At 35.9% G+C, this 21,326-nt stretch overlaps 1 protein-coding gene across 1 annotated transcript; it reads left to right on the top strand.

The window, feature by feature from the left end:
• The first annotated feature begins 9,145 nt into the window (after positions 1 to 9,145).
• On the top strand, positions 9,146 to 11,166 carry LOC137721176 (cathecol O-methyltransferase 1-like). Its single transcript, XM_068460282.1, has 4 exons — positions 9,146 to 9,632; positions 10,011 to 10,321; positions 10,414 to 10,478; positions 10,658 to 11,166. The coding sequence occupies exons 1-4, from the start codon at positions 9,193 to 9,195 to the stop codon at positions 10,952 to 10,954; spliced, it is 1,113 nt and encodes a 370-aa protein (XP_068316383.1). The 5' UTR covers positions 9,146 to 9,192; the 3' UTR covers positions 10,955 to 11,166.
• The last annotated feature ends 10,160 nt before the right edge of the window (positions 11,167 to 21,326 follow it).

Consider the following 21,326-nt stretch of genomic DNA (forward strand, 5'->3'; position numbering starts at 1 on the left):
AAACATGGGTAGTACACTTTTTCTGAAACTGAACACGAATATTACACTATTTTTAAACTGAACACGAGTATTATACTATTTCTGAAATTGAACACAAGTACCACACTATTTATGGAACTGAACACAGGTACCACACTATTTATGAATCTAACTATTTATGAAACTGACTGCGGGTACTACACTATTTTTAAAACTAAATAGGGGTATTATACTATTTATGAAGCCGACTATTTATGAAACTGAACTCGAGTAATATACTATTTCTGAAACTAAATATTGGTACTATCAATATAAAATGTATGCACATAAAAATCAAAGTTTATAATAACATGAACCTCCTCTCTTGGCAACTTCAACCGAAACTTCAAACAACCAAAAACAAAAATTTCACAACCAAAATATTATAAGAGTCAAGAAAACTATCTTGTAATCGGTGACACTACTTGATAAGTACATAATGGACAAATTGTACTATATAAACACATGATAATTTATCTATTGCACCATTGAGACCTTTAAAATAATATATTTGTTGCACGTAATTTTTACTTACAAATAAACATGAATACTACTAAATGCAATGACATTAGCAAGATGAACCGAAGTTAATTGAAGGTCTAAACTCGAAATAATAAGAAATATCCAAACCAAAGCTTAAAGAATAATAGTTATTTGGTTAAAGTTTCACTTAAGCTTGACAGAATATATAAAATCAAGCAAAAGCTTTGTCACCCTAATGCATGTAAACTCAAAACTTCGATTTCGATAACTCGAAAGGCCGCAAATAGAGAGAAAAAAACAAAATGCAGAGCCGTGCCGCACACAAATAGCTCTTGGCAATTTTGAGATAACAGTTCACACTTCACAACCAAAGGCAAAGCTGATAAGGTTTTCTGCATTTTCAATCAATTTTGGTGGCCATAGGAAAGATTGATGAACTTTAGATATTGATGGTGGACTGACACATATAAGAGAAATAATAATAATCACTAAAACAAGCTGTGCTCTTAAACCTGACGGGGTCTTCTCAAAACGTGATTTTAGTTCAACCATGGATCCGTCCACCCGTCCATATAGCAATAAAGCATCTCGCGGCATCTGAAATACAACGCCATCATTGACAGGTGAAAGCTTGTGGATATCAGGAAATTGAGTGTGATCTTAAGGTTGCCGGAGATGGTGGATGCGAGCGCTTTGGAAGACGTGGATGGCTTTTGTGGTTGTAGAGACAGTGGGTTTATGAGGTACTGAGATGACGTCGTGGCAGACATGGAGGAGGAGGAGGAGTGTAGGCAGGGAGAGAGGAGACGATCTCCGGATAAGAAGAACACCCGTGATGGAAACGGAGAACATAAACTGCCAATACTGATGGTAGGGTAAAATTGGAAGCTCAATAAATTATTTATTTGGGCCAGTCTTTATTGGGCTGGTTTGATATTGTGTTTTTCCCTAATCATTAAATAAAGTTATTACATGGTTTTTTTTTTATTAAAATTCAAAGTATTGAAGTCTTTTTCATTAGTTTTCCTAATAATTAAATAGTGGCTAAAGCCACCCTAACGTCAGTGTTGCATCACCTAGCCCTCTAGCTCTCAGGCCACCAATTCGAGCAGAACCTCTCACTCGGGCCCCCCTCCCCAAACGTCCGCATGGGCTGGAGGTTGTTGCTGGGGCTATTGCGTCTTCAAAGTCGCCAGTCCATCGGGCTCCAGCTCCCGCTGGAGTTGCTCTCAAAAACACCTATGTCTGTGAGCATGATCAAGAAAGTATTTTTCTTAAAACCACAAGGAGATTTGTCATGGCAACATGTTTACGTACATATCTGATGAACTAATAATTAGGTGCTTATAAATGTATCTCATAACTTAGTAGCGGAATAAAGCCTGAAAAATGTGGTTGTTTTAATATGTAGTCGTCTTGGCAATTTGTAGTCTTCTTCTTTGTTTTGATCAATGTAATAAGAATTATAGTTTGGAATCTGTTTTTCTTCTTTCCTCGTCCTTAAAAAGATGTACTCATACAATTCTGAAGCATTTAGAGGTTCGCAAGCAGACGCATTTGGTCGTATATTCATTGATTCTAATCCTCTAAAGTCATTCAAGGTTACATAAATTTATGGCTACTAAAAATCAATTGCGCGGGTGTTTTTTCCTAAAAACACTTACTTGTACAATTTTGCAGTGTTTGAAGTTCAACAAACAACACGCAGTATTTGAAGTCTTTGAAGGCTACGACAATTTATTGCTACTAAAAAAACCAACTATGCGGGTGTTTTAAAAAAAAAAATAAATAATATTATCTACACTAGGGGAAGGGGTGACTCAACCTCACAATGGGCTTGCAATAATGTGGTTCAAATTTTCCTGTGACAAGGATCGAACCGAAGCCATTTCACTTACAAATGAAGAGGAATACCACTAGACCGTAGTACTTAGTGACAACTAAGCGGGTGTTTACTTCCTAAAACCAGGTACTTGTACCAGTCTGAAGTGTTTTGAGGTTTTCAAACAGCACGCAATTGGTTATAAAACTATGTGGGTTCTGTCTTCCTAATGCAATTCTAAAGTGTTTGGAAATCCACAAACAGCACGCAGTTGTTATATATATATCGACTCTAAAACCCTCTAAAGTCTTTCGAGGTTATGTCAATTTATGGTTACTAAAAAATCAATTGTGTATATTTAGGGCTCAGATTTCTGCTTCTTTTTGTTCAAATAGGGTTCAATATTTTCATTTTGCAAAAATAATTTGGTCTTTATTGCTGAAATAATTTACTTTTACACAATTAGTAGAGTCTTTATTGTGAAACAATTTATTTTTGCAGACTGAGTTTGCTTTTAAGTAAATAGTTAACATATTCCACATAGAGACCTAACCACCTATGTGAAAAATTTTCCTTTTGACAAATTCACTCATTTGACTATAAAAATAATGAATAAAAGAATTAGGCATTGCAAAAGGGTCCCAAAAAGGATGAGAAAAGGGCTTCTGCCAAGCTAGGACCATCGCTTGTTGCCCGACTATTGCAACAATTGTAGCGGCTCAATTGTCTTCACTAAAGCAGCACTAAAATGAAGCACTATTGCACCCCCCCCCCCCAACAAAAATACATTCAAACACTTTTTTATTAGTTAAAGTAGAAGTAGACCGCTTGTAGTAGCAAACTTTTAGCCAATAGAGTTCCTTTAGTTGAGCCTTTAAGAGCCATGCGAAAGCAATATCATGAACGTATGAGAGGAAGATGAACATGCTCCAAGTAGGCTTGTTTCTACTTATTATATCTTATAGTTATATTAGCCCTGTGGATCCACCATTCGAGCGATGGCCCAAGCACGGTTTAGCATAGGAATAGAAGAATAGCTTTTTAATAACTGTATTATAAAACAAATTATAACAACTAAGTTATTCAAATCCTAGAAAGCTTTTCTTTTTTTTGATTCATCAGATAAAGTGAATGAACTATCTTACTTGGGTGGATGAGTAGAAAGAGGCATCTTACGACACCCCTGTTAAGGGAGAAACTTTCATATGTAGAATGTTGCACATCAAAAGAATCCGAGTGCTTGCTAGTAGTTTAATTGGCACGTTTTAAACATTAGAACAAGAAATCTAGTGACTAATGGTTGGTCTTTCTCTCGATAAAAGACAATGCATAGACTGCAGTACTAGTCAAGCATGAAAATGCAATCATTATAAAGTGGCTTTGAACAATTCAGATTGTGTTGACCGTATAAGGAAAAATAAAGTCAAGAAAGAAGACTAAGCTTAACCAAGGAACTCTATATAATTCCCCACTTGGATTATGAGTAATAAACATGGTAATTCTAATTTATATTCACAATATCTATTGTGGGTAATTCCCATCCACTCGAATTTAGGATTCTAAGATCACCTTAAGGAAATGAACAAGAGCAAGGATTCCGGACCACTCAACGAAATCCAACAACATCGGGTTCTGGACCACTCAACGGAACCAAAATAGACAATGCATAGACTGCAGTACTAGTCAAGCATGAAAATGCAATCATTATAAAGTGGCTTTGAACAATTCAGATTGTGTTGACCGTATAAGGAAAAATAAAGTCAAGAAAGAAGACTAAGCTTAACCAAGGAACTCTATATAATTCCCCACTTGGATTATGAGTAATAAACATGGTAATTCTAATTTATATTCACAATATCTATTGTGGGTAATTCCCATCCACTCGAATTTAGGATTCTAAGATCACCTTAAGGAAATGAACAAGAGCAAGGATTCCGGACCACTCAACGAAATCCAACAACATCGGGTTCCGGACCACTCAACGGAACCAAAATATCAAGCGGTTTTCTCGTAATCTACCCAGACCTATTATATGTAAAGTCAATGCCTACATTATGGGATTGGTGCACTGGCAAGTTAGGCACTCAGATACGCTGCGAGGCGTGGGTGAGTGACAATAATATAAGCATGTGATACAATAATAAAACCAGCCATCAATCACAATTTATAAACATTGAATATAAATCATTCATAAGAAATCAATACCAAACTTTTAAAAACTCCAAAGGAGTCACCCAAACATCCAACGTTCGTCTGAAACAATCACAACATCTCACAACCATATTCTCATACACACAATGAAAAGTAGGGTTAGAGCGACACAGTTTGGCCGAAGTCTACATCTTTGAAGCTATTTCAATCCTTAGAGCGACAAAGTTCGGCCGAAGTCTACATCTTTGAAAATATTTCAATCCAAACTCAATGACACCCAAGGGGGATGCGATCTCGGACCATCACTCAACGGAATTCAAACTAGGATACGATTCCGGACCATCACTCAACGGAATCGCGGAGTGGAGTAGGAAGGATTCTGGACCATCACTCAACGGAATCCAAAAACCATCACTCAAAGGAATCGTGGAGTGGAGTAGGAAGGATTACAGACCATCACTCAACGGAATTCGAACCAGGACATGATTCCGAACCATCACTCAATGAAATTGTGGAGCACAATGCATAATAACCAATCAATGAAACAACACATGAATCAAGTTACTCAAGTTATAAAAGCTCAACGAAACAAGAAATGAAATAATGAAACGAGCATTGACACATGTTTCGAAGCAACAAACCCCATGACAATGGGTTAACGGTCCACCACTAGCCCTCACCTTTCATCAAATCAAGCCAATCATACAAAACAAACCATATTTCCAATATGCACGTCAAATCCCACTTCATATAACTACATCAATGGCTAAATATAAAAATTAACAATTTATAGGAAACATAATTATAAAACCATTTCATATTCACATATATTAAAGTCACTCACATTTCATCATATCATACCATCTATGTAAATCAACCACCTTTCGAATATGCACGTCAAATCACATATCCCGATCATCATCAATACACAAGCCAAATCATATTTAATAAACATAGGTCTATGGCTAAATATCTATATATATATATATATATATAATCACATTTCAATACAAAATCACATTATAAAACCAAGTCATATTCACAGGTGATACCAATATAAGAAATCAAGGTAATAACCATATCACATATATTAAAGTTTGGTGACGATCCAACGATCAGATCGTCGATTCATACTTTTACCAATTAACGTATCGTAGAGAATTTAGGTTCCAACCATCAACCTATGTCATACAATTACCAAAACTGAGCTTAAGGCATCTAATTTAGCCTAAGAGTGACATCGACGGCCCCCTGGCCACGCACCACCGTGGGTGGCGATCGGTCGCCCGACTCGTCGGAAAAATCCAACTATTTCCAAATATTACCAAAATGTACAAAAATGAAGATCTCAAAGAGAGGAACAACTTTCATACCTACCACAAAGTCCAAAAGTGGATGGAAGGGAGTCAATTTTTCCCATAAAGCCAACGGGTGCCTAAAACTTCCCAACGTCGATTCGTCGTCTACAGTGGTCCAACAGGGTCAAGGTTGGTTGGGATTTTCTCCTGGGAGTACTATTGATTTTCGTTGACTTTCGTGGCCTCAAACCACCATATACCATGGTTAATCAAGGTGGTTCATGGGTGGGTTTTGTCGAGGGGAATGAGAGCTTCAAGATGGTGGCGGCGGCGTCGAAAATCTCCACCGAAGTTGGCCGGAATCAACCTTGGAAAATGAGAGCTCGCGGTGGGTGTGGGTCGATGGGAAAGCTACTCCCCCGCCCCCCCCCCCCCCCCCTTTTTTTTTTTCCTTCTTCTTCTTTTTTGATTTCTCATTCGTCCTCCATCCCCTTTTTATTTGATCCTTTTTTCTCTTTACTTAAGGCTGATTAGTTAGTCTTCCCACAAGGTGGGAGTTTACCTTTAAATAACCAACTTCAAACGTCCATAATTATACCGTTATAATCCGGACTCGCAAACGGATTTCGCCTATGCGTTTGTGGGATCGAGCTCTATTCAGAAATATAAATTGTGACCTCGAAAGATCTACGGATTTTAAATAATTAATTTCTAAACTTCAAACTTCGCAACTGGTTTAATTAAAATCTAAATTCAAATAAATTAATATAAATTCCCGAAAATAACATAAAATTTCAATAATAACAATGCGTAGATTATAACAGTGAAATCCGGGAACGAGATTTCACAAATACAGTATCGTACTGAAGTATTGATAAAAAAACATGACACTGTATATTTACTTAAAACACTACTATTCGGACAGATGTATATAATTCACTCTCCTGATAATGGCGCACATGTACAAATAATGTTCAATAATGCTTTATAACTATTTTGAGCTGCATTAACATATCTTTATCCTTTTTACGCTTGATTTGAACTTTTTGGTAAAACTTGAGCTATTAAGAGCAACTCTACTCTTTACTCTTTAGGACGATAATTGCTAGTGCTATTAGGTAATTACTGGCTTAATGAACAGTAATTATCTAAGGACATCTCTATTAGAAATAAATTGCCCGGGCAATTGGCATTAATTTTTTTTAAATATTATGTTTAATTTCAAATTCTATTCCTCTTTTTTTTTTTTTTTTTTCCATTTTTTAATTTTGTTCCAAATGAATGATATAGACTGTTGGATTACAATTTGTGCACTTCAACATCCCATGTTGTACCACGTGGGCTCAACTATTTTTCAGATATTTTATTTTTGAGTTAAAAAAGGTAGATTCATGTGAACCGTCAAATCTAAGAAATTCAACTATCCATGTTTGAACAGAAACTGAGTGTGCCTAAGCGCAGGTCCTGCCAACACTTTTTGGTCATCTCACTCTCCCCACTCGTGCATAAAGGCCACGCACATGATGCCCAAAAAAAAAAAAAAAAATTAAAACGTGACTAATCCTGGACTGACCTAAAGCGGACAAAGGGGCAAGAATGACCCAATTGCTTGGTCTAGGGGTGGTGTTGGGCCACTGAATGGCCCCACTGATTTGGGTGGGCTGGAGCAGTTTTTGTTGGGGTAAGAGGATTGCATCACCCAATTGCAAGCGGAATTGTGAGGGGGGTGGTGTTGCTCCAAGGAATAAGCTGGTTCCGGCCATTCCGACATAAGAAACCGTATATATTTTCCCATTGTAGAACTTCAACCTTCGCTAACTGCATGTGTGCGCTTTTTCTAATTTTTAAGACCACATCTCATTCTGCTTAATGATTTCATCTGTTACCCCTCAATTTCTCGATGCTGCATGTTCAACATTTCAGAGCTTCTAGTTAACAGTAACAATTAATCCAGTACTGTGTCTTTGTTATCAAATATTTAAGAAATAAAGGATCAAGTGATCAACTTCTCATAATATATATGGTCATACTGATGTTGGATCAATATTTTTTTTTTTTTTTTTTTTTTTTTTTTTTTTGCTTACAGTGGTGTAAGTAAATCGAAACCTTTTGTTTAACCACTTGAGCTAACTCGCAAGGGCGTCCGACCATTTCAGAGATAGCAACAATCATGCCGTTGATTTGATGAAAAATAATAATTCCAACAGGTATGGGCTTAATTGATTCAAGGTTGTAAATAACTGAAAAATGCATGGCTCTTCTCTACGAATTCGTAAGCAACAACGGAGTCAAATTTGGTGAATTATGGAGAGTTTCAATGTCTTATCAAAAGTTATCATGAAATCGTAACGACGTCCACCATCTTCTTATAAACACATTTTTGGATAAATAATATGAATGTAACTTCCAAAAAAATTATTTTTGCTTGATAATAAATTTCTCGGGTCTCATGAATATAAAAAAATAAATTTAACTCGTCACTTGATATTGTTATTTAGTTGTACTTATTATAAATAAAAGATGTTAAGTTCTAATTTCGTAAATAATAAGTTTAATAAAAGATGTTGAGTTCAAATTTTGTAAATAATAAGTTTAATAAGAATTTAGTATGACTAATCATTTGACTGATTTAGTCCAAATTACAGTATTAGTGTAAAGGCGCATCATTTTAACCAAAGATAACCATAGGCAAAAAGATTCGCACGTTTGTCTTATTTTAAACTTGCAATTAGTAACAACGTACAAAACTCGTCGCATCATTAGGTCGACTCTTCATTCATTGGTACAGAGAGTCAAATGAATCAGTTATTCATCAGCAACTTTAATTGAAGTGGTTGTTGGAGACTTTTAGTTTGCTACTTGGACCAATGGTTTTAACTCCTGCTCTGAAAAAACACTCAATTTAATATTCAAATTTGTGGATTTGGATCTCATGCAATTCTAAGTTGTGGGGATCTTAATGATTCTCACATCCTAACTGTTTATTGTATATCGTACGATTAAAAATTATTTAAATTTTTTTATTTAAGATTAAACACAAATAGTATCTAATGAAAACTGACGACCCGATTTACAATGAACTATCATGATGTGAGGATCCCACAAAAGGAATCCGGATAGGATCCTCATCCCAACTTTGTATGGTGTTCATGTAATAGACTCTACGCTCACTGTCATTCAAAATTATTTCCCATTACTTAATTTGACTATTCAAGGAATCCATGCCCGCAGACAACTTTGTTTAATCCCAACTTGTTAGCTATAATATATCAAGTATGAAAATAAAACAATAAAATAAATCCAGTCAAAAATAAAACAATAAACAATGAAAATGGCAGAACACTTAACCTAATAAATCGAAGATTTTTTAGCATATAAATCAATGTAGACAGCTTAGCTAGATGCACAAGCACTAATCCAATGGCTTCTCTAGAGGAACCAAAAGGCCTTCCTGACATTCCTCTTGATGATGAAGCAAGGAAAGAAGAAGAGAGCTACTGCCATGCACTGCAGCTGGTGGTTTCTTCAGTGCTGTCCTTCTCCATGCAGTCAGCAATTGAGCTTGGCGTTTTTGACATCATAGCAAAAGAGGGTCCAAATGCCAAGCTCTCTTCAGCTGAGATCGCAGCTCACGTCGGAACCAAGACCCCTGACGGACCCATGATGCTAGATCGCCTTCTAGCTGTCCTGGCCAGCAACTCCGTGCTCGACTGCACAGTTGTTAACGGTAAACTTGACAAGTGTTTCCGGAGGCTCTACAGCCTTACCCCTGTGTCCAAGCACTTTGTGACTAATGAAGATGGTGTTTCCTTAGCCCCTGTGTTGACTATGGTTCAAGACGAGGCCTTCATAAAAGGCTGGTATGTTTTTTTCGTCCAGACTTGTTGCTCAACCACATTTTGAAAATTGGGCATGTTCATGTATGTATGAAGAGGATCAAAATGTGTCCCAGCTTCGTATATACATGAATGTGTCCCATATTTGTTCAAGGATAAGATCGGAAATAAGGTTTACGATTTTCATTCCAAAATTTTTGTCCGATCAAAATTTCCAAATCCGAAACTGTTAAATTATTTTAGAACTGGAGTTCTCTCTTTTATGGAAAGGTTTATATTTGATCAGAAATTTTAATGGTAGAATCGAAAATTCCTAATCTAACTAGCACTACCCCTAGTCTAGATCTAAGAATACAACATTAAAGTAGCTATAGCTAACTCTAATTTTGTGAACATCGACAGGCGTAAGGTGAAAGATGCAGTTATTGAAGGAGGAATTGCATTTGACAGAGCTCATGGCATGCACCACTTTCAGTATCCAAGTGTCGACCATAGGTTTAATGAAATATTCAACAAGGCAATGTTCAACCATAGCACCCTAGTTATGAAGAGAATTCTCAAGCTCTACAAAGGTTTTGAGCACGTTACGCAGCTTGTTGATGTTGGTGGTAATTTGGGAGGGGCAATTAGTCTAATCACTTCTAAATATCCACATATTAAGGGCATCAATTTTGACTTACCTCATGTTATAAAACATGCCTCCTCTTATCCTGGTACTACTTTAAATTTATAATATTATGGCCTATATACAATTTGAATTCTATCTTTTCTGCGTAATAAGAGATTGGAGTCGTTTATTTTGCAGGTGTTGAAAATGTAGGAGGAGACATGTTTGAAAGTATTCCAAATGGGGATGCCATTTTTTTGAAGGTGAATTTTAAACTCCTCATGCATTATTTTTGTTTGACCTGAGAAAAGTAATAATATAAATTGGAATTTTCTCTTTATTTGATCTTTTATACCATGAGAAGCCTTTTTCCAATGAATATCATTAACCGAAGCTTTTCTATTTAATTAATAATTCCATTTTTGTTGGGACTATTTTGTAGTACATACTTCATGACTGGTTGGATAAAGACTGCATAAAGCTATTGAAAAATTGTTACAATGCAATTCCAGACAATGGAAAAGTGATCGTGGTGGAGGCACTTCTCCCAATTAAGCCAGATTCTAACCTATCTGTGAGGACCAACGGCCAACTTGATCTGCATATGATGACTCAAACCCCTGGAGGGATGGAGAGGAGCCAAGAAGAATTCATGGCCTTAGCAACTGCTGCTGGATTTAGTGGCATCAGATATGAATGTTTCACTGCTAATCTTTGGATCATGGAATTCTACAAGTAGAGGAGTGTTGTTAAGGTTCATGGTCCTGATAATCCCACACGCAAATACCTAATAATCCCATCTTTTTCTTTTTCTTCTGAAGTTTATTTTCTGTCATACAAAATAAGAATACATTTTTATGTATGTGTAACTTGACGTTTGAAGGGGACTATTTTTGTGTGTTGTTCAAAGGGAATTTTAGTAGCTAATTAATTGCAGTAGTTATATACACATGAGTTTTGTGTTGGGACCTGCTTATATTTTGTTTTGCAACTTAGACCAAAACTTTATTGATATGAAGTAAACAAAGCATTAACATCGTCGCGAAGGTAATTAAGAGTTAACCAACCCAGGATTGAAATAGTGTAGCACTATCAAAAAAAAAAAAAGATTATTTTTTCTGTTGGAAATTTAGTGTCATAACCTTTGATTGAAAATATATGTTGTCTAGTTGTTAATTAATAGATGAGTAATGCTCGATAGGTCAAAATTTTAGACCATATTTGCAAATTATGTGATGTGTCACCAAAAAAAAATTAAGTACGTTAATTAACGCTTAAGTAATAATTCATTCATCAACAACCACATCATATATTTTACAGAACATAATTTAAGTAAATAGTACTCGTACACTAGTGCAAAAAACAGTTTGCGAGACGCAAGTCCTTCATTGAGCAAAGTCAAAAAACGTCGCGCAAAAATTAGGCCAACGAAACCTTCGTCGCACACCAATTGTCGTGCCAAGCAGTGAAAGCACGGTTTGCACGACGAAAAAGTAACGTACATCATGCAAAGTAGTTTTGCTCGACGCATTTCCCTACATCGCACAAAGTGTCTTTGTGCGACGCATATCCCTACATCACGCAAAACTACTTTGCGTGACGTAGGTTATCTGTCGTGCAAAGACACTTTGCGCGACGCAAGTTACTTCTTCGTCGCGCAAACCCTTATTTTTTTGGCAAAAATATTTTTTATTTAATTTTTAATAAATATTGTAATTAAATTCTAAACAATAATTAATTTACTAATGGAAATTGAGGCAAAAAATATATGCTTTTTTGGTAAAATTTCCACTGAGCATTGTTTAAAGAATATTTTGTATTATCAGTAATAAAAACAAACGTATATAAGATCAATGTGGTAAAGCCAATACATTCATTACAAACCTAAGATATGTGTTTGAAAATATTAACACACGTCCTCGAACTCCAAAAATACAAACTTGAATTCTTTCGAAGACGAGTAGATAAAAGCATCTTCCCTCTTGTACATACAATGTATGTAGCTCCTTCATCACTCCTTCATATAGCTCCTTCATGTATCTCACTACTTCATGCAGCTCGCTACATTTTGTGTAGCTCCTTCATCACTCCTCATATCTCAATACACCAAAACCACACAACCACAAGTTTAATTATGATACAAATATCAATACACCAAAACCACACACCCTCTTTGTTCTAAATATGAGCTGCCATGTGATAAAATGTAATAATTGAGCCATTTCTCACTTAGACTCCAATAGGCTGCAGAGAAGATATAGGATAAAAAGATAATATACAGATTAAGGGAACAAAGGCAATACCAAAGTTCATTACATTTAATAGTTCTCAATGCAAATTGAAAGCTTAAGTACATGGAAGATAAGGTTGGCTTGTAGCTACCATTTGAAATAAAAGTAGTAATTCAATGATTAAATTGATTGACATCATGATAATATCATCAAGTTCATAGCTTGCCAGCTAAGGTAGAGAGAAAGTTCGAAAGGATAAGAGGTCGTCATAGTTGGCAATTGGCACATGATTTATATATTGGAAATCTGCCTTAATCCAATTATTAATCCTAAAAGTGTATCTTACGACATAGGCGCATTGCAAATACGAGACAAAACCCCTCATCTGATAACTCTCAAGCAAGCATGTAGCTAAAGAAAGATAAACAGATTATGCATGCAACAAATAGCTATTTTAATTATGTTTCTAATTTTTAAATTCTCATACCAGGAATTTGAAATGCTATTTGAAGATTTTGGAGGGTTTGATGGGCTGTACATGAAAATGCTTGCCTGTGGTATTCCAACTGCTGTTCACCTGATGTGGATTCCTCTTTCTGAGTTGGATATCCATCAACGATTTCTCATACCCATAAAGCTCGACCTCAATCCTTAAATTCAGAGAACTTGTGAAAAGGCATGTTTTCAGTTCAACTGCAATCATTGCCCTCCGTTCAACATCAATACCTTTTAATGGTAGTTCCCTCTGGAAAAATAGATTCACAAAAACACCCATTCGCTTGACCTCCGTGTACTAAAAATAGCTTATCAGTTTGACAGCTTTCTCTGATGCATCTCCCGGGTCCCAAATAGGCCAAAAATCAAGGTTATGAGTGAACCAAAGATAGAAATCAGCATGTAAATCAATAGCCAAGGCACCAAAATTGCTTTCTAGGTGACCTTCGAGAGAGCATGCTAAATCAAAATAGGTGCCCATAGTGCATTCACTTTGTCTCTTAGATTTTTCATCAACCAAGAGAAATAAGATTGAAGCAGTTGGTAGTACTATCCATCTGACCCCCACATTCTCAATTGCCTTCGCAACATGATCAAACTCCACATTTTGAAATTGGGAAAGCTCATTCCATTTGTATTTATAATTTGGGGTTGGCTTCCAGGGAATAGCAAAGGCAATTGGTGGTATACTTGTAGCATATTGGTGAAAAGTAGCAGAGATTCCTTGAAATTTACTTACTAAAAGCTCAACAATAATTGTGCAACCAGAGGGATTCCAGATATAATTAGTGCTCTCGAAACTGTAGAGGTCTCTCTAGTGAGATATTTCCATTTTGTCTTCACTACCTTTCTCAGACATTTTCTCAAACAGTTCCAATGCATAAAAATATTTCTTCACAAATTTTCCCACAAGATACCAATTAACCCATCCACATTTATCAGTCAAGAAATCTTCATACATGATCACAATAACACCAGTATGATATGCCGGAATAAACTGCAAAATCCAATACCATTTCTACCCAACATTCAACCAAATTAAAGTTTTCCAATTTCTACCCCACATTTTAACCAAGTTAAGTTTTCTAATTTCTATCCAACATTCAACCAAATTGAAATTTTCCAATTTCTACCACATTTTAACCATGATAAAGTTTTCTAATTTCTATCCAACATTCAACCAAGTTAAATTTTTGCCTAAGAGACGGTAAAACAAAAAGGAATTGAAAGCAAAAGCAGTACCAAAAGTGACGGCCAAGAAGGAGGCGGCGGGAACAACGAAGGAAGCAAGCTGCTTGACAGGAGCAACAGACAATGAGCCTCCGTTCTGCGATTCTCTGTACACTCTTCGAACACCGGATGGCCTAGAAGCGGCTTTTACCGCTAAGCATCTCCTCCTTCGCGGTAGGATAGCAAGTAAAACCACGCCCTGCCCACGATAGCCCAGAAAAGCACTCCTAAACCTTTGAGACCGCAGTAAAATCTAAGAACCGAATAGGAGTTTTAGTATTCAAGTAAGAGAGAAAGAGAGAGAGAGAGAGTACCTTGGGATGAGACCAGAGAGAGATGGCGGAAGTGGAGCCCATATGGTGAGAACAAGCTGAAAGTTAGAAGAGCATAGAGGTAGGGTTGTTGGAATGAACGAATACGTCTATGGAGGTTTGTTGTTGTTGCAGAAAACGAAGCAGCTGCGGGACTCTGGAGATTGTTATCCACGGTCTCGCGAATCGAAGTCTCGCTCACAGTAACCATGCCAGAAAAAGGAGGTGGGTGGGTGTGCACAGGAGGTAAACCAGCATTCGAGAAGGATAAGGAGGAAGGATGAGGAGGAGGCTGGCTGGGTGCAATCGCAAGGAAGGCTATGCGAGACAGAGTGAGAGAGATGGCGAGATGAGCGAGAAGGATGAGGAGGAAGGTCTCTTTTCCATTTTGTCCATGTAATTGGGGAAAATTCAAAATAAGCGCCTACTTCTTACAATTGGACCACCTTAATTTGAACAACTTAGGCGACGTAGGTGCATCTTCATCGTGCAAAACAGTTTTGCACGACAAAGACTGCCATTGCGCAAAGCTATTTTGCGTGATGGAGGTGCACTTACATCGTGCAAAGGATGATTGCGCGACGCGGCTTGTGCGTCGCGCAAAATTTTAGCGCCAAACCAAGACTTAAAATGTTTTTTTCCCACAATAATATATTTTTCCAACGAAAACCCGATCCGAACTACAATAGTAAATATAAAGCTACTTCATAAATATACATACCATTCAATTTCTGAAGTGTTATACGTACAAAATAAATAAATTTAAAGCTACTTAATAAATATATATACACAATTGAACTTGATGTGATATGCATTCTACGAAATTAGTTTCAACGATCCAACTGTCAAACTTGTTTGTATATGCTTCGAGATCACATACGCAAAAAATAAAAAAAAACAAACATTCAGAGATCAAGTAACGAGACAAAACTTTCCGACGGTTATAAACGAAAAATCACGGTTTAATGGTTATTTTAACTCCGATTTTGATGTTTTTTTACAGCTACACTCCTTGACCCTATATGAATACAATGAATGGACTCAATCTTCAATTTAAAATATTTACACTAGTGGATACCATAAAATCTTATGTTATACTAAATGAAAGTATAAATAAATTCTTTAAGTGTTAGTGAATCTATTGTTTTGATGGGATTTGCATTCTACGAAACTAATTTCAACAATCTAACCGTCAAACTTGTTTGTATATGCTTCGAGATCGCATACACCAAAAATCGCAAAAAATAAACATTCAGAGATCAAGTTACGGGACAAAACTTTTTGACGGTTATAAACGAAAAATCACGATTTAACGGTTATTTTAACTTCGATTATGATGATTTTTTATAGCTACACTCCTTGATCCTATATGAATACAATGAACTAATTTGATCGTCAATTTAAAATAGTTCCACAAGTGGATACCACAAAATCTTATGTTATACCACAAAGTCATTGACTTTGCGTGACGAAGGTGCACCTACGTGGCGGAAAGGACGTTTGCGCGGCTCGGCCTATGCGTTGCGCAAGATTTTAGCGCCAAACATTTTTTCGCACAATAATATATTTTTCTAATAAAAACCCGATCTGAACTACAATAATAAATATAAAGCTACTTAGTAAAGATACATACCATTCATTTTCTTAAGTGTTATACGTACAAAATAAATAAATTTAAAACTACTTAATAAATATATATATATACACCATTGAACTTGATATGCATTCTACGAAATTAATTTCAACGATCCAACTGTCAAACTTATTTTTATATGCTTCGAGATCGCATACACAAAAAAACAAATATTCAGAGATCAAGTAACAGGACAAAAGTCTTCGATGGTTATAAACGAAAAATCATGATTTAATGATTATTTTAACTCCAATTTTGATGATGTTTTACAACTACACTCATTGACCCTATATGAATACAATGGATGAACTCAATCTTCAATTTAAAATATTTACATTTGTGAATACCACAAAATCTTATGTTATACTTAATGAAAGTATAAATAACTCTTTAAGTGTTAGTGAATCTATTGTTTTGATGAGATACACATTCTACAAAACTAATTTCAACGATCAATCGTCAAACTTGTTTGTATATGCTTCGATATCACATACGCCAAAAATTACAAAAAACAAACATTCAGAGATCAAGTAACGAGACAAAACTTTTTGACAGTTATAAATGAAAAATCACGATTTAACGGTTATTTTAACTCTGATTTTGATAATTTTTTACAGCTACACTACTTGACCCTATATAAATATAATGAATGAACTCGATCTTCAATTTAAAATATTTACTCAAGTGGATATCACAAAATCTTATGTTATACTTAATGAAAGTATAAATAAACTCTTTAAGTGTTAGTGAATCTATTGTTTTGATGGGATACGCATTCTACGAAACTAATTTCAACGATCCAACCGTCAAACTTGTTTGTATATGCTTCGAGATCGCATACGCCAAAAATTGCTAAAAACAAACATTCAAAGATCAAGTAACGAGACAAAACTCTTCGACGGTTATAAATGAAAAATGACAATTTAACGATTATTTTAATTCCGATTTTGATGATTTTTTACAACTACACTCCTTGACCCTATATGAATACAATGAATGAAATTGATCTTCAATTTAAAATATTTACACTAGTGGATACCACAAGATCTTATGTTATACTTAATGAAAGTGTAAATAAACTCTTTAAGTGTTAGTGAATCTATTGTTTTGATGGGATACGCATTCTACGAAACTAATTTCAACGATCCAACTGTCAAACTTGTTTGTATATGCTTCGAGATCACATATGCCAAAATCCGTAAAAAACAAACATTTAGAGATCAAGTAAGGGGCAAAACTTTTCAACGGTTGTAAATGTAAAATCACGATTTAATGGTTATTTTAACTCCTATTTTGATGATTTTTTACAACTACACTCCTTGATCCTATATGAATACAATGAACTAATTCGATCATCAATTTAAAATATTTACACTAGTAGATACAAGATCTTATGTTATACTTAATGAAAGAATAAATAAACTTTTAAGTGTTAGTGAATCTGTTGTTTTGATAGGATACGCATTCTATGAAACTAGTTTCAACGATCCAACCAAAAAACATGTTTGTATATACTTCAAGATCGCATATGCCAAAAATCACAAAAAACAAACATTCAGAGATAAAGTAATTGGACAAAACTTTTTTACGGTTATAAACGAAAAATCACGATTTTACGGTTATTTTAACTCCGATTTTGGTGATTTTTTTTACAGCTACACTCCTTGATCCTATATGAATATAATGAACTAATTTGATCATCAATTTAAAATATTTATAGAAGTGGATACCACAAAATCTTGTGTTATACCACAAAGTCATTGACTTTGCGTGACGAAGGTGTGCATTCGTCGTGCAAAAAAGACTGTCATCGCACAAAACTACTTTGCGCGACATAGGTGCACCTACGTCAACTAAACCAAGACCTTTACCTCTTTTTTCCCAACATTGATCGACAAAGGACGAAGTTGTTTTGTGCGATGGCGGTCTTCGTCGCGCAAAGTTCTGTTGCGTGAAATGTCTTTGCGTGACGTTTTGTTGTTACCATTGCGCAAACATACTTTGTGCGACGCAATTTGCTTTGTCGCACAATTTGTCGTCGCGTAAGTATGCTTTTGTACTACTGGTAGCACTCCCCTAAATAGATGCATACAAAGAAAACATTGAAGAATTTTATGAACCATGCATCATAACTCTACCTACTCTTAATTTGGTGGAATTTGTCTTTAAAATTAAAATAGTCAATTAATAAAACAACCCTCATAAGTTGTACTTTTGGTGCTATAGTATTGACACTCCAAAAATTTTATTAGATGTGCACTCCTCATACATGTACATTTTTTTCCAAGTATGGAAAGTTTCTCTACAAACACTTTTAGAACCAGTTAAAGTAACCAAAAAAAAAAAAAAAAAATTCTTAACTAGTCACTTGTCATATTTAGTTGATTCTCAAGACAATTCTCCGACACACAAACAATAATTCATGACCATAGATTTCTAATAAAGGCCACATGTGACATCCCGTCCTGAGATTTATCATATTTTATTCTCAATAGTAGTGAAATTATCAAAAGAACCCTGAGATGCCACGTTGACCTTCCATGTGAACTTCAATTTTCCTTTCACTTTTCCAGTCTTAGTTTACTATTTTTGAATAGTACTCATTTTTACGAACACGTGGCAGCAGATGGAACTCAATTCAAAGTTATAACAAATAAGTTATGTTCGAAACAATACAAATTCACCTAAGATAGGTTCAAACTTTAAAAATCATCCTCGTGCAGTGTGCACCACTGCCTTGTTTCAGCCAGCCCCTTATTTTCTCTCTACTTACACACTCAATCATTATTATATTCATCCTTACTCTAACACTCTTATCTCACACCTATTTCTTTAGCTTTCTTTATTATTATTTTTTTATTTCACACACTCTCTCTCCCTCAACTGAAATCACTCTTTATTTCTCCATTCTCTCTGTGCACTATCGAACTCACACTCTCTCTAGCATCGAGAGAGAGATAACCCACGCTATCACCCTAATCCTTTCACAAATCGAACTCCAAAACCATGAAACCTTAATCTTTGGGACACGGGGAACCTAGTGATGGTCTTGCATGCGCCATCGGAGCACTGTGAAGTGTGGTCCCATTAGACTCGAGAGCTTTGAGCTCTCACCTTCAATCTCAGGTGAGATTATTTCCTTCTCTTTGATTTCTGGGTTCCTATCTGGGTTGGAATTGAAGTTTCTATTGGATTGAGCTTTAATTTGTGTGTTCCTAGCCCATCCTCTGCATATGCATGCCTAACCCTGACATTAAAATTCCGGCAAAACTTCCGTCGAGTTCGTGAGTGGTGGCACTCAGACTCGCTTGGAATTGATCCTAGGTAACTAAGGGCTGGTTTGGTATTGCTGTGCTTTGAAAAAAAGCTGCTTCTGCTGTGCTGTGAGAATAAGCAGCTGTGAAATAAAGCAGCAGAGTGTTTGGTAAACTTTTTTGTAAAAGTGCTTTTGAAAAAAAAAAAGCAGTATTAGGGCTGGTTTGGTATTGTTGTGCTTTGAAAAAAAGCTGCTTCTGCTGTGCTGTGAGAATAAGCAGTTGTGAAATAAAGCAGCAGAGTGTTTGGTAAACTTTTTTGTAAAAGTACTTCTGAAAAAAAAAAAAACAGTATTAGAGTGTTTGGTAAACTTTTATGTAAAACAGATGTGAAAAAAAACCGATTTTTCAAAGCTAGGTTTTGCAACTTCTTGTTTTTGGCTTTTTTTCATCCAAAACTGTGAAAAAAAGCTGAAGCTGAGTGTTTACCAAACACAAAAACAGCTCCTAGCTTTTTTCAGAATCACCTCAGTACCAAACCAGGTCTTAGAGTGTTTGGTACACTTTTATGTAAAACAGATGTGAAAAAGCCGGTTTTTCAAAGCTAGGTTTTGCAGCTTCTTGTTTTTGGCTTTTTTCATCCAAAACTGTGAAAAAAAGCTGAAGCTGAGTGTTTACCAAACACAAAAATAGCTCCCAGCTTTTTTTTATAGCAGCTTTTTTCAGAATCACCTCAGTACCAAACCAGGTCTAAATATATTCATGCATGTGTTTTTTTTAGCTGAAAATTACTAAGGTTTGACATGCATGCATACTGCTTCTTATTTCCTAGAATTCGGTGAGTTGCACCAAGCACCACCATACCCAGTCAACTTCGGCGAGTTCCACCCAATCACCACATCTCTTCCTCTCTCTCCTGTCACTCTCCCTTACCTAAACCTCTGTCTCCCTCACCTTCTTTGCACTCATGGTGTTGAGATGCCGAGACCATCACTGTTCCCAATGAATCTCCGCCATTCACGGCCTAGATAAGCTTTGGGGTTCCTCTTTTCTCTTTTATTTTTATTTTATTTTATTTTATTTTTATGCTTAGTTCTATTTCTAAGTCGACATGTTCGTTTTGGTGAGTTTGGGATGCAGAAAAAATGAGGACAAAAAAATTTCCCAGATTTTCCAACGGACCCGAAGCCTTTGCAGGCTTTTCCCAACCAACTTCGGCCACGACCAAGCAACATAATGGTACATTTCGATTCCTTGTTTCCTGGGCTTCAATGTGATATATTGGGTTGCTAGTTTTAGTTGAGATTTGAAGCTAAACAGAGCCGGGGAAGTTTTTCAGCTAAATTTCCCAATTTACGATGTTCTTCTTCTCTTGGTCCGGCGGGTTCAACCCGCGAGCCTAGTGAGTCAACCCGACCCGAGAAAAAAATCCTGATCCGATAACCAGCCTAAACCTTTGGGTTGTTACCCGACCTGGCCTAATTCCAAAATGCATCCTGGAATATTCTTAGAATATTCTTTGGAATATTCCTTGTGTTGACTTTTACGAAATTTTCTCAAAAACCCTCCTAGGCTAATTTCGATGTCTCAAGTCCATTTTGGAAAATTTTGAAGTTTTAATATAGTTGACCACCAAAGCGTCTCGGTTGACTTTTAGGGTTGATCTTTGACTTTTTGTTGACTTTTTACAAAAATTCGCCTAGGACCTCTCTTAGTGTATTTCGACACTCTGATTCCAAATCCGCACTCTGCTTTCTTAAATTTGATCGTTTAAGTTGAGTTTTACTAATGGGTCCCAATATTATGCTTAGGTGTAATTACTATCAGAGACTCCGACTTTCTTAACTCAAAAGGATGTGACATTGCAAGTAACTATGAGTGCGTCTTTTCGTTTTTACGTATATATATGTATATGCGATTTTTCCCAACAACTGCTTATATATACTATGATGTGATA

The sequence above is a fragment of the Pyrus communis genome, chromosome 16 (assembly GCF_963583255.1).
Source record: "Pyrus communis chromosome 16, drPyrComm1.1, whole genome shotgun sequence".
Taxonomy (NCBI): Eukaryota; Viridiplantae; Streptophyta; class Magnoliopsida; order Rosales; family Rosaceae; genus Pyrus; species Pyrus communis.

Bases quoted from the DNA above. Each gene is read 5' to 3' on its own strand.
- LOC137721176 (XM_068460282.1), top strand. From the start codon at position 9,193: ATGGCTTCTCTAGAGGAACCAAAAGGCCTTCCTGACATTCCTCTTGAT. The intron at 9,633-10,010 runs GTATGTTTTTTT...GAACATCGACAG, and splicing joins GAGGCCTTCATAAAAGGCTG to GCGTAAGGTGAAAGATGCAG. The intron at 10,322-10,413 runs GTACTACTTTAA...TTTATTTTGCAG, and splicing joins ACATGCCTCCTCTTATCCTG to GTGTTGAAAATGTAGGAGGA.